Source organism: Cibotium barometz, chromosome 57, assembly GCF_041138505.1.
Source record: "Cibotium barometz isolate CiBa-2024 chromosome 57, ASM4113850v1, whole genome shotgun sequence".
Taxonomy (NCBI): Eukaryota; Viridiplantae; Streptophyta; class Polypodiopsida; order Cyatheales; family Cibotiaceae; genus Cibotium; species Cibotium barometz.
The window spans coordinates 39,803,892-39,816,760 of NC_141102.1; the positions used below are offsets into that span (position 1 = coordinate 39,803,892).

Genomic DNA, 12,869 nt, shown 5'->3' on the forward strand with positions numbered 1-12,869 from the left:
TGCTAAAACAATAAAAAATAATCCTTCTTTTTCTCTTTTTTCTCCTTTCTCTCACAACCTTATCCATAACTTATCCTCTTCTCAACCAACCACATAGCTTCAAGAAGCTATATCTAGGGAATAGGGACTTGTAAGAAGATGGCATGGAGTGCAAATAGAGGAGAAAGAGACCAGTTTTTCCTTGACAGTGGCGCCAAAAATTGTTAATGGCTGCATTATCCCTCTTCTAAAATAATGGATAATGCTTACTTTAACATATCGTGTTGGGGAACTTGCCGACTCCAAGCTCATATCTTTGGAAGACTCCAAGCTACAGTAGTGGTGGCTAGCTCCACTCCTTTGCCCTGTTCCTCAAGATGTCACCAAGAGGTTGCCTCTCTCCATACAAGGACTCTCACTCCTCTCTACTATCACACTCATCATGAACACAAGCATAAGAGGAACATGTACCAACAAGAATGAAGTACTCTCTCCTCTTAACTCTCTCTCTCTCACACCATAGACACAAGAGAGCAAGGATATAAGAACTAGACTCAAGAACACAAGCATAAGAGGAGCATGTACCAAGAATGAAGTACTCTCTCCTCTTAACTCTCTCTCTCTCACACCATAGACACAAGAGAGCAAGGATATAAGAACTAGACTCAAGAACACAAGCATAAGAGGAACATGTACCAAGAATGAAGTACTCTCTCCTCTCAACTCTCTCTCTCTCACACACCATAGACACAAGAGAGCAAGGATATAAGAACTAGACTCAATTAGCACAAAAGGGGATTGTCTCTTTGCATAATGAGAATTTGATATTTATTCAATTGGCCCTTATTCACATTTGGGTGCCCAAAACTTAAAAATAGATAAACTAAATGACTACAAGAGTTACATAGGTGTGGGCATGGCTATCCGTTCTCATAATTACAACATTTATAGTGCCATTTCATGACACTTATTGTGATGTCTCTTATATGTAGTAACAGAGAGATGCTAAGTTAACCTCAAAATGGGGTTAACAATGTCCATTATTGTTAAAGCACCAACAAGAGCTAAAGGATATGGTAACTTGGAAAGGCTCAACAGATTAACATGGGAAAGACTGGCTTTAACCTTTGGAAAGGCTCTACACATTAACATGGGAAAGACTAGCATTCATAGTGAGGAAAATACTAAGGATGAGAATCTCTCAAGGTTAGAAGATCAAAGAGAAATATTTTTCTTTATTAAAAGAATAAACATGCTCTCAATTGGGAATAGATAGGCTTTGAATTGATATCTTTTTCTTTAATAGGAGAATAAGAAGGCTCTCAATTGATATCTTTTTCTTTAATAGGAGAATAAGTAGGCTCTTAATTGATATCTTTTTCTTTAATAGGAGAATAAGTAGGTTCTCAATTGGGAGAGAAAACGCACAAAAAAGTGTAGTTTAAACACTACCAATTAGACTTTGTGCTTGCTACACTGGGCTCTTAATTGGGAGAGAAAAAGCACAAAAAAGTTTAGTTTAAACACTAATAATATTTGAATTGCACTTTGTGCTCTGCACTAGCTACAAGTGTTTGAACCGCACTCCGCACAAATGTGTCCCAAATTTGTTTTTGCTTTTTCGAGAACATACTTATTTTCCCTTATTAGTTCATTATTTTCAATAGGAAAAACCTACCTTTCTCTTGGTTCTTATTACTATGAAAACCTAGTGATTCTCATTATCATTACTTTCTTCAATGTGAATGTCAATTTTGACCATATTAGCGGCTATACTACTAGAGATTCTCATTATCATTACTTTCTTCATTGAATGTCAATTTTGACCATATTAGCAGCTATACTACTACTAGAGGCCTTTTGAAGGTTGAAGCCTTGCAGATGTTTTAACCACAATGGACATTCTCTTTTTTAATGTCATGTCAGCAAAAGAGAAACATTGAAGGCTAAGAGATCCTCTCACTGCCTCTATAATTTTGGTGTTTAACCTCCAATTTCTTGAGCTAATTTGTTGAAATGCCATTTTGTCTATTCCACTATCTTTTTTTGGGGATTGCACGAACATTCACCTTATTCACTTTACAATCTTCCTTGTCTGCTCTTCTTAGAGCACTTTACACCATTACTAGAATCTTGCTTCAAATGTCAAATTTTGAATATTAAGCTTGGTGATTATCACAAACAGCTTACCTTTCAACTTCTTTTCCTAGCTTCGGTTTTTGGTTTCTTTTCATCCTTTGATTCATCCAAATCAAAGCCATCATCGATCAAATAATTAGAATTAGAATTAGATGATTCTTCCTCCTTCTTTTTCTCTTTCTTATCCTTCTTAAAGGAATCAATTGCCAATACCACCATCATAGCATTAAAGGGTTCATGTTGTGTATCCACCAAAGCCATCAGTCTTGAAATTCCTTATCAAACCCATTAGAAACCACTCAAGCAATAGAATATCATTAGATCAATTTGCTCGATCAATTAAATTATAAATAATTCAACGTTTTCAAGCATATTTTGCCACAAACTTTGACTTCTTTACGGACTAGACTAAAACTTTTGAAGTAACTAAATTGAAGCTTTATTTGAAGTAACTAAATTGAAGGTTAATTTGTTTGATACTACTCTAGGAAGGTTATTTTCAAGGAACCCCAGTCAAAAAACTCAAGCTCCATCGCATGAGTTTTTGGATCTGGATTTGTCTATTGGACTCTCCATCTGACAACAAACAAGGACAGACAAAGGCATGAGCAAGTTAGACATGGTTGAGAGAGAGAGAGAGCTCTTGGACGATTTGCAAGGAGAGAGAGATCAATCTCTATGTGCACGAAAGAGAGAAAGAGACGACACTCTCAACGTGCAAGGTGAGAGAGGTGGACCGCCAGAGACATAGATGAGCTTAGAGAAATCGAAAAGAAAGAGAAACCAGACGAGCGAGAGAGAGAGAGAGAGAGAGAGAGAGAGAGAGAGAGAGAGAGAGAGAGAGAGAGAGAGAGCCAGCTCGAGACACTCGAGGCATCCTAGGCATGCACCTATAGGACACGAGACTAGACTCGAGAAACTCGAGGAGTCCTACGCACCTGTAAGACACTTGTCAAAGTTGCCAAAAGTGGAAGACGATGAAATATTCAGTGGGAGCCTCATGACAATCTCTAAGAAAAGGGATATTCTTGCATATGATTAACAGGTCCATGGAAAAAAAAAGATCCTATTGTTGTGTCCGCCGCCCTCTTGTGAAACGCCAAGAGTTGTCGGCCCACTGTCCGCCCAGTTTGGTCTTCTGATTTCACTGGATGATGGTGGTTGAGCAGGGGAGAGGGGGGCGCGCACGAAGGACATGGCTGCCTTGTCTCCCTCTGCATCTTTCTCCACAGCGAAAGCTTGCCACTCAGAAAATGGAGCAGGTAGAAGAACAGCCGTAGCGCGCTGCAGAGCTCCCGCTGCGGGTTCTAGAGGCTGCCATTCACTCTCCTGCGAGCGTGCCTGCACCACCGCCCGTTTCATAAGCCTGGTTTCCTGCTCCCCCTCCCGAAGGGCCGTGAGAAGGACCGCCATTCTGGCCCTCGACCCGGACTTCTACAAGATACCCTATGTGGAAGGGGTCCCTGTGGGAGCCAAGCTTAAGCTCTTCAACCTGCCCCAAGACCAAGATAGAGAGAAGCTCCGCATGGAGCTCATCGAATGGTTCCAAAGCATAGACATCACTGTTGTCATTCTGGAGCTCACAGATGACCCTGACCTCATCTCTGCCGGGGTCGGTGGCTTCGTCGAAATGAGCACCAAAATGGAGGCTTGCATGGCAGTTGCCCGACTGGATGGCTCCAAATTCAAGGGTCGCTATGTCAGAATGGACTTTGTCGAACGGCGGCCCCATGAGAGGAACATCCCTACCAGAAAAAGCCGCCCTAGTGCTAACCCTGCCATCACCCCTCAGAACAGAATGTTTGTAGGGAACTTGGCATGGTCCATGGATGATGATGGACTCCAGCAGCTTTTTAGCCCCCATGGGACTGTCTATGAAGCTAGGGTCATGCGAGATCGTGAAAGTGGCCGTTCACGCGGCTTTGGGTTTGTGGAAATGTCGACATCTGAGGAGGTGCAGGTAGCCATTGCGGCTCTGGATGGCCGACAGGTAGAGGGCCGGTCATTGAAGGTGAATGTTGCTGGTACTCGCTAATAATAGAGCTCCCTCAAGGTAGGGTTTCATCCATAACTGGTGGGGCTTGCCTCTTCTGCATAAGTCGACTTGTCCTTCCTCATCAAGATTTTGCAGAATTTAGTCACTCTTACGGCTGAAGATTACAGGGAGAGTGAATGTGGACATCTTTACTGTTGTGAAGCCGTTTGCCTTAAGTGGACATTCATTCTTTTACTGTATTTGCATATTTCTTGTACTGTATTTCCCAGAATACTTTTATATGGTCATTGGTGAAGCATGGTCAAGAGGTTAGAATATATGGTCCCTGCATGGCATTGCGTTGATGAACAATCATTGGGACAGGGGTCCATCTCAGACAGGGAGCCGAGAGAAGATGGCTCTTCAAGTCATCACATAACATGGATCATGAGTTACGATTTTTCACATCACATAGTTGCTTTAACATAAAGTTTAAAATGATGCATCCATAATTGGGCTTGCTTGTTTTTGTGGCTTTTGTGGAACATACTGAAGCAGGTGATGAGTAGGGGTCCAAGAGTAAACATGCTACGATACCATCATCCATAACATGGGATGTTGCCATAGGGCACTGCCAGCTGCAAATGGGCCCCCGTCAGCAGTCGGGGATTCTTTTAATATGCTTCACTCCTCTAGTGATTGGGGCCTCTTCAGTCGTCAAGCCTCAAATGTGAAGGATGTTGCCACATGTACTGAAGCTAACTTGCAATATTCTGCAAGCATTGGGGGGGAAAGCATGGCCTTTTGAACAAGTGTTTCACATGCATTTACTTGGCTGTACGGCAGACACAATCTACCGTTTGAGCAACGTGTTACAATCTTGTTTGTGAAATGACAGAGGCCAGGTAGTCCTCCATAATCAAGAGCTAGGCCATGCATGACATTAAGGATAGTAGGGACAACAAGCCAAAGCACCATGAAGCCAGCAAGAAGCATGGCTGCAGCAGCAAGGGTGCTTACAGTCATATTTGGGAGCCCAAGTTGCACAATTGCACTGAGTTGGGCTGAAAGACAATAAGGAGACAGAACTATGGCACTTCTCTGGGGTCTCAACTGCCTGCCCCTTTGATGCGTATGAGTTTTGTAGAGCTTACAATGGCTGATATGATTCCTTTCAGATCAGTGCACTCTAGGAAGTTCAAGTTTAATTGCGTCTGGAACTTCAGTGCAGCATGTGTATGCAAGATGATAAACAAGTCCATATGTTGCTGCCCTGCCTGACTTGCGGCTTTCCTGCGCACATGAGGGCATCTCTTTTAGGTAGAGGCTTTGTGGCCTCCACGTTGCCTTTTGTCTTAGGGGTTCCTTGTTTGCTCACGTGGGTCTCACAATCTTTCATTCAACCATCAGTCCTGGTACATGCCATCTTCAAGCACATTGTCGCAATGTGGTCCACAGCTGCCCAACAGGTAGCCTTGCAGATTAGCAGGCCGGTATGCTTACTTAGTCCAGCCTCTAGAATCTCCTGAGCAGCTGTGAGACATTAGCTGAGGAGGTAATAGCTACAAATGCAGGTCATTTGGCTGTCGAGAAGAGAGGAAAATTTTGACAGTAGTTTGGGAATGTGTGTGTGTGTGTGTTGTGTGGGGTTGGGGGGTTTACATGCATGAGGAAGCAGAGGGAAAAAAATCACTTTTGCAGGAGCACTTACCCTCCATAAACCAGGCAAAATGAGTGCACGCAGTATCTAACTCAAAGCAAAGCTCAGAGATTTTGAATATTCCAGAGTCAACCCAACAGAAAGAGTCCATAGCAGAGGTAACGAAGGAACTTGTCAAAGCTGCAAAAGTTGAGTCTCAAGTCTGTTGGTGGACATCTGAAGAAAGTGATAGCCCAATCAAGCACAATATCGAAAGACATTAATGCTGAGAATGTGATATGCAACGGACGTCTTTGTATTGGAAGATCCTGTCACACAAATGCTCACACCGTCTTCTGTATCGTGAGTTTCGTGAGTTTAGCAATCCATTTCAATACTTCAAACTTTAAAGAGATGAGAGAGAGAGATATGAGAACTGTACACCAGATTGGGTCCCGAATTACCCACTGAAGGGCCCCCTATCCCGATAACGAGATAGTATTTGCTTTATTTCTTTAGAGAGAACGACTGTGGACTGTAGATAAGCCAAACGCAAGATCTCGGAGGATCGGAGAGTGGCTGATCTGTACACTGCTGTAGAAACACCTCGATGACTTGATCTTGAGCCTATGCACTCTTCCCAAGGGCATGAGGAAGGGCTGCACACCTGAGGCTAAGAGAAGAAGAAGGTGGACTGTTCTACACTATGTTAGAATGCTGAAAACACTTATGAATGCTGTGTTACCTTCACCAGATGATTGCTGCATGTATGGATGATGCACAGAAGGCTGGATACTGATGCAAACTGCAGATTCAGGGTTGGAAACTGCTGTAGACTGTTGCTTTTTGGCTGGAAACTGCTGTGGACAGAAACGCAGGCATGTAGGAGTGCTGATGGACTGAAACGCAGCAGTTTTGGGGCTGCTGGACAGAAACTGCAGGGTACTGAGGCTGCTGGACAGAAACGCAGAGGTCTTCTGCTCTGTTGGACAGAAAAACGTAGGTCTGCTGGCGTTGAACTGGGCTGGATTGTGTGCTGAATCTGGGCCTGAATTGATGCTGAATCAGGGCTGAATGGATGCTGAAGGCAGGCGCCTAGAGCTGACTGAAGCTAGGGTTTCTCAAGGGGCTGGAGAAGCAAGCTTATGAGCTCCAAGGGCTGGATTAGTCTAGGGCTGAAGGCAAGAATGCTCCTAGGGCTGAGGAGAAGAGCTCTTAGCACAATGAAGACTGAATGAGAACACAAGCCCTATGCAAGCCTATTTATACTAACTGGAGGTTGGTCATTTAATAAAGTTTATATTTATAAATGCCCAATAATGCAAATAATGCTAAATAAATACTAATAAATATGAAAAAAATACCAGATAAATCCCAGTAAATTTCCTAAGGCTTCGGGGATGTTCTAAATGATGCACAGGCATATGAATGCATATTATGCAGGATGCATAGTGCTTTTTGATGCAAACCCTAAGGCTTCTACTGACTCTACATACATGAATGATTCTCTCCAAGTGGGTTAAGGGACTTGACTGACTGACTGACCCGCTAAGGCTGAAGAATGACCTACGTAGCTCGTGCCTGACTTATCCTGGACTGAGGATGTACAATGGGGTCACGGCGTACGACAATTATCATCCTATTGGGTTCTAAAACTGTACAACTGCTGCACTTCTGATGATGAGCCATCTTGTCACCATGCACTGAGTGCAGAGTGCATGTGACATTCTCTCCTGATTAGCTTGGCGGCAGGTTCATGGCTTCCAAGTAGTCCGCCAATAACTGGGAGTACTCCTGGAAGAACTCCTCGTCGAGCCATACGGCTTCGTGGGTGCCTCGATCTCGGAATTTCGTATAGAACTGACGAATCTGTCACCGGAACCATGCTTCCATCGATGAAGAAGGATCTGCTCAGGCTCAATAACTTCTGCCTCGTCTACCACGTCTGGTTGCTGTTCATCTCTGAAACATCAAACACTTCTGGACCAATATATGGTTTTAGCCAAGAAACATGGAAAACATCATGCATTGTCCAACTGGCAGGCAACTTTAACTTCATTGAGACATCACTTATCTTCTTAACTATTGGAAAAGGGCCAAAACTACGGAATGAAAGCTTGGGACAATGTTTGCCCACTTGTTTCAATCTTTGTTTCATGATGCACTGAGAGACCCAATCCCCTTCCTTGAAGTGGATATCTCGTCTAAACTTACATGCCTGTCTGTGAACTGAATGATGGCCAGGCTCAAAATTGAGGGCCAACCTGGGTTGAGTACCAAACTCTGCGGAATCGACATACTGATCTTCTAAGTCTTTTCCAGAGATGTTGAGAATGGTAGACTCCTGACTGGTCGGGATGCTGGTCTTTCTACTAAGAACATCTGCTCTACTGGGTTATGTTGACCAGGGATGTACTTGATCATTCCTCCAACCTGGTGGAAGAGCTGACCCTGTCTAGTGTGCTGTGCACTCCACTGGGCACTTGGCATCGTCGGGAGCCACTTAAGTGCTTGGTGGTCTGTGGTGACTGTGAAAATGTGTCCATAAGGAACATGTTTCAAATGTTTGAGAACTGACTGCTGTTCTAGCTTGCCCTTGAAAGTCTTGGAAAGACAAGAGGGAAACTTGCTAGGAGGTTCTGCTAACTGTGGGATACTGGGTAGGAGATCATCCTTAAAAATGTCTGAATGAGAAAGGAGATCTGCTAACTGAGGGACTGAAGATGATGAGACAGCGGTTGTTGATGAGATAGAAGCTGTCTGAGCATAAATTAATGCTCCTGCTCCTCCCTTGCACATAGCTCGTTGGGCCTGGAGATGAGAAATCATAGGAACGCCAAGAATGCTTCTATCCCCACGAATCATGATAGGCTCAGGAAAACCTTTAGAGATAATAAAGGTGTCCTGCCCCCAATTGGGAATAGGTTCATACTGACGAAACCACTGGATTCCTAAGATCATGTCACATCCCAAAAGAGGAGAGAATGAATTCTCGCTGGAATGAGGCCTTTTGAACTTGAAAAGAAAACTGTTGTGCCTTCTGAGAGATGTGGGTGCGGAGACCAGGTGTAAACCCGTCTACCTCCAAATGATAGGGCACTAAGGTACAGCTCATGTTGGTAGCCAACTGGGGAGAGATGGCATCCTCAGAACTGCCCATGTCAAAAAGGATTATGAACTGTCGGCCCTTGGCAGAGCCATAAGCTCGGATCAGGCTTTTTTGTGTGGTTGTTGCCTCACCCTCCTGCTTAGCATCAAGTACCACGGATGGCACGGAATGCATAGAAGGTAAGATCTGAACCGCATTGGTGGTAGCAGGCAGGTTTGGAGGAGCGGGGGATACTATGGCAACTGTGGCAGAAGGCTCTTTGGAGGCTTGCTCCGCTTGTCTTTTTGGACAATCCTTCTTACCATGCCCAATGGTATGACATAAAAAACATCTGTTTTCTGACTGATACTGTCTTTGCTCCTCTGGAGGAAGATAGCCTCCAGTGATGCCTGCTTGAGCCTTTTCCTTAGGGGTCTTCTTAGGCTTGGATTCCTTACCCCCTGAACTAGAGCTAGGACTGTTGTTTGTCTTAGTGTCTTTAAAAGACGAATTACCCTTCCCCTATTGGGGTGTGGTACTGGACTGAGATGACTGCTTGGGCTTGCCTCCGTTCATCTTCATTTCTTCATTCTGAGCGAGAGTCAGAGCCCGGTCATATGTACTTGGTTCAAAGTTACGAACTATGAACCGAATGTTAGAGTCCAATCCACGAATGAATTGCTCCATCTTAGCCTGCTCAGATAACCCTAACTGATGTGCTAAAGTAATAACCTTACCGAAAAACTGAAGCACTGGGGATCCGTTCTGTCTGAGTCCATAGAACTCATCTTTCAGACCGGTCATGTACTGGGGCGGGAGAAATCTGGTCTTCAGGTCATGGACAAAGATGTCCCAGTCAAAGGCAGTGACACCTGAGGCCTGGTCTGTATGAATACTAGACCAATGCTGCCACCAAGTGACTGCCTCACCAGTGAGATGGGGAGCCGCTAAGTGGACTTTGTCTTGTGGGTCTGTGATCCTAGCTAATGGAAAATGAGCATTAAACTGATGAACAAATTGATTAACTGATGAATGATCACACTTACCATCATACTTACTGAAGTTTGGTTGACTGCGAATGATGGTGGTTGATGCTGCTGCTCTGCGGGCTGCTAGGCTGGTGACACCTATGACTGGGGAGACTGAGGAGAGCTGCTGATACCTCAAGTGTATGGCCTCCTTTTCCCGTTGGTGTTCGAATAACATACGTTCTCGATCAAGCTCACGTTGGTGTTCCCGAGCGGCGAGTTCAGCCTGACGCCGGTCTTCGTCGATCCTGCGTTGGGCTTCCTCATAGTCCCGTCTTTCTTCTTTTTCTCTTCTCCTTCGGGCCTCGTCCTCTCTCCTTTGTTGTTCCATCTGAAAGAAGAGGGAGATGTAGTCGGGTGCTACTGGAGGTGTAGAAGGACGTGCTGCTGCTGCCTCCAAGAGTTGGAGACGCTCCATGAGCAGCTGGTTCTGAGCTCTAAGAAGAGCTATGGTGTCTGCTGTAGGTGGAAGAACGAGGTCTCCTTCGGGGGAGACGTCTTCCGGCTGATGAGTACTCTCTCCTGTAGACATGATGCTGAAGTCGGTGGTCGTGCCGGAACGCAATCTAACCATCCAAGGATGCCCCCACGCTAGGATACGGTGTGTGTGGACAATCTGAATCTGATACCAATGTGATATGCAGCGGAAGTCTTTGTATTGGAAGATCTTGTCACACAAATGCTCACACCGTCTTCTGTATCCTGAGTTTCGTGAGTTTAGCAATCCATTTCAATACTTCAAACTTTAAAGAGATGAGAGAGAGAGATATGAGAACTGTACACCAGATTGGGTCCCGAATTACCCACTGAAGGGCCCCCTATCCCGATAACGAGATAGTATTTGCTTTATTTCTTTAGAGAGAATGATTGTGGACTGTAGATAAGCCAAACGCAAGATCTCGGAGAGTGGCTGATCTGTACACTGCTGTAGAAACACCTCGATGACTTGATCTTGAGCCTATGCACTCTTCCCAAGGGCATGAGGAAGGGCTGCACACCTGAGGCTGAGAGAAGAAGAAGGTGGACTGTTCTACACTATGTTAGAATGCTGAAAACACTTATGAATGCTGTGTTACCTTCACCAGATGACTGCTGCATGTATGGATGATGCACAGAAGGCTGGATACTGATGCAAACTGCAGATTCAGGGTTGGAAACTGCTGTAGACTGTTGCTTCAGGGCTGGAAACTGCTGTGGACAGAAACGCAGGCCTGTAGGAGTGCTGATGGATTGAAACGCAGCAGTTTTGGGGCTGCTGGACAGAAACTGCAGGGTACTGAGGCTGCTGGACAGAAACGCAGGTCTTCTGCTGCTGGACAGAAAAACGCAGGTCTGCTGGCGTTGAACTGGGCTGGATTGTGTGCTGAATCTAGGCCTGAATTGATGTTGAATCAGGGCTGAATGGATGCTGAAGGCAAGCGCCTAGAGCTGACTGAAGCTAGGGTTTCTCAAGGGGCTGGAGAAGCAAGCTTATGAGCTCCAAGGGCTGGATTAGTCTAGGGCTGAAGGCAAGAATGGTCCTAGGGCTGAGGAGAAGAGCTCTTAGCACAATGAAGACTGAATGAGAAAACAAGCCCTATGCAAGCCTATTTATACTAACTGGAGGTTGGTCATTTAATAAAGTTTATATTTATAAATGCCCAATAATGCAAATAATGCTAAATAAATACTAATAAATATGAAAAAAATACCAGATAAATCCCAGTAAATTCCCTAAGGCTTCGGGGATGTTCTAAATGATGCACAGGCATATGAATGCATATTATGCAGGATGCAGAGTGCTTTCTGATGCAAACCCTAAGGCTTCTACTGACTCTACATACATGAATGATTCTCTCCAAGTGGGTTAAGGGACTTCACTAACTGACTGACCCGCTAAGGCTGAGGAATGACCTACGTAGCTCGTGCCTGACTTATCCTGGACTGAGGATGTACAATGGGGTCACGGCGTACGACAATTATCATCCTATTGGGTTCTAAAACTGTACAACTGCTGCACTTCTGATGATGAGCCATCTTGTCACCATGCACTGAGTGTAGAGTGCATGTGACAGGGAAGCTCAAGTCAACAAAGTTGATCAAACACAGATGCAGAGAGCCTCTAGCACTTCCGATCAGAGGTCAGAGGACTGCCTGATGGGTGGTTTAGCATGAGGCAATGATCATGCAGTCATAACCTATGCCCTGCGATTCTGACGCAATATTACTATGTATAACGGAGGAGCTCACACTATCCTAGATGAAACAAAAGGAGCAGAGCTTGAGAAGGTCAAAGCAGTGTAGCTGAAACAAAAGGAGCAGAGCTTGAGAAGGTCAAAGTACCATGGCTACCACAAAACTGGGCAGTGTTTAGAGAGGGAAACTCGTCGGTGGCTATTAGGAAAGTGGGCAGTGTTTAAAGAGGGGTGAACTCTCATTGAAGAGCTTTGAACCCTAAAAAGACCACTTGATCATATCAATCTATAATTGATGTATGCATTGATGAATGTGAATAAGTTACTTGTCAATGCTAGGTTTTCATTTTGTGATCCATTACTTTTGAAGAGACCCCCAAATGTCCATGGTTTGTATGTTGAAATGTGCAATGTAAAATATGTGCTCATGTGTGAACACATTGTAAAAGTGGCGATATTATGTGTGGTGTGATAAACCACATGACAAGATGTGGAATAGAGAATGCCACATGGGCATGATGAGGTGTAAAGGAGATAAGGTCAAGGTCTCTATATCAAGAGCCTATCATTGTGTGGTTTACACACATTTTGCAATAGAGATTGTTTGAGTGTGCCTATCTTGTGTCTACATCTCATTAGTGTGCTAACTTGCATTATGGATTTCCTTGATTACTTTGAGCCTTCTTAAGTATGTGCCAATCATGTGATTAGAACTAGGCTTAGCATGATTCCTAGTTTCTTAATATGGTATCAGAGCCTGGTTTAGCTAAGCCTAGCTAGATCAGTGTTTATTTTATCATGGTTTGTGTATATATATGCATAAAATGGCACACTCATTATCATGTGG

At 44.3% G+C, this 12,869-nt stretch overlaps 1 protein-coding gene across 1 annotated transcript; it reads left to right on the plus strand.

The window, feature by feature from the left end:
- The first annotated feature begins 3,224 nt into the window (after nt 1-3,224).
- LOC147606742 (28 kDa ribonucleoprotein, chloroplastic-like) lies at nt 3,225-12,637 on the plus strand. Its single transcript, XM_086791735.1, has 2 exons — nt 3,225-6,026; nt 11,908-12,637. The coding sequence occupies exon 1, from the start codon at nt 3,314-3,316 to the stop codon at nt 4,151-4,153; it is 840 nt and encodes a 279-aa protein (XP_086647861.1). The 5' UTR covers nt 3,225-3,313; the 3' UTR covers nt 4,154-6,026; nt 11,908-12,637.
- The last annotated feature ends 232 nt before the right edge of the window (nt 12,638-12,869 follow it).

What these genes read in the sequence shown, in the direction of transcription:
- LOC147606742 (XM_086791735.1), top strand. Translation starts at nt 3,314, where the DNA reads ATGGCTGCCTTGTCTCCCTCTGCATCTTTCTCCACAGCGAAAGCTTGC.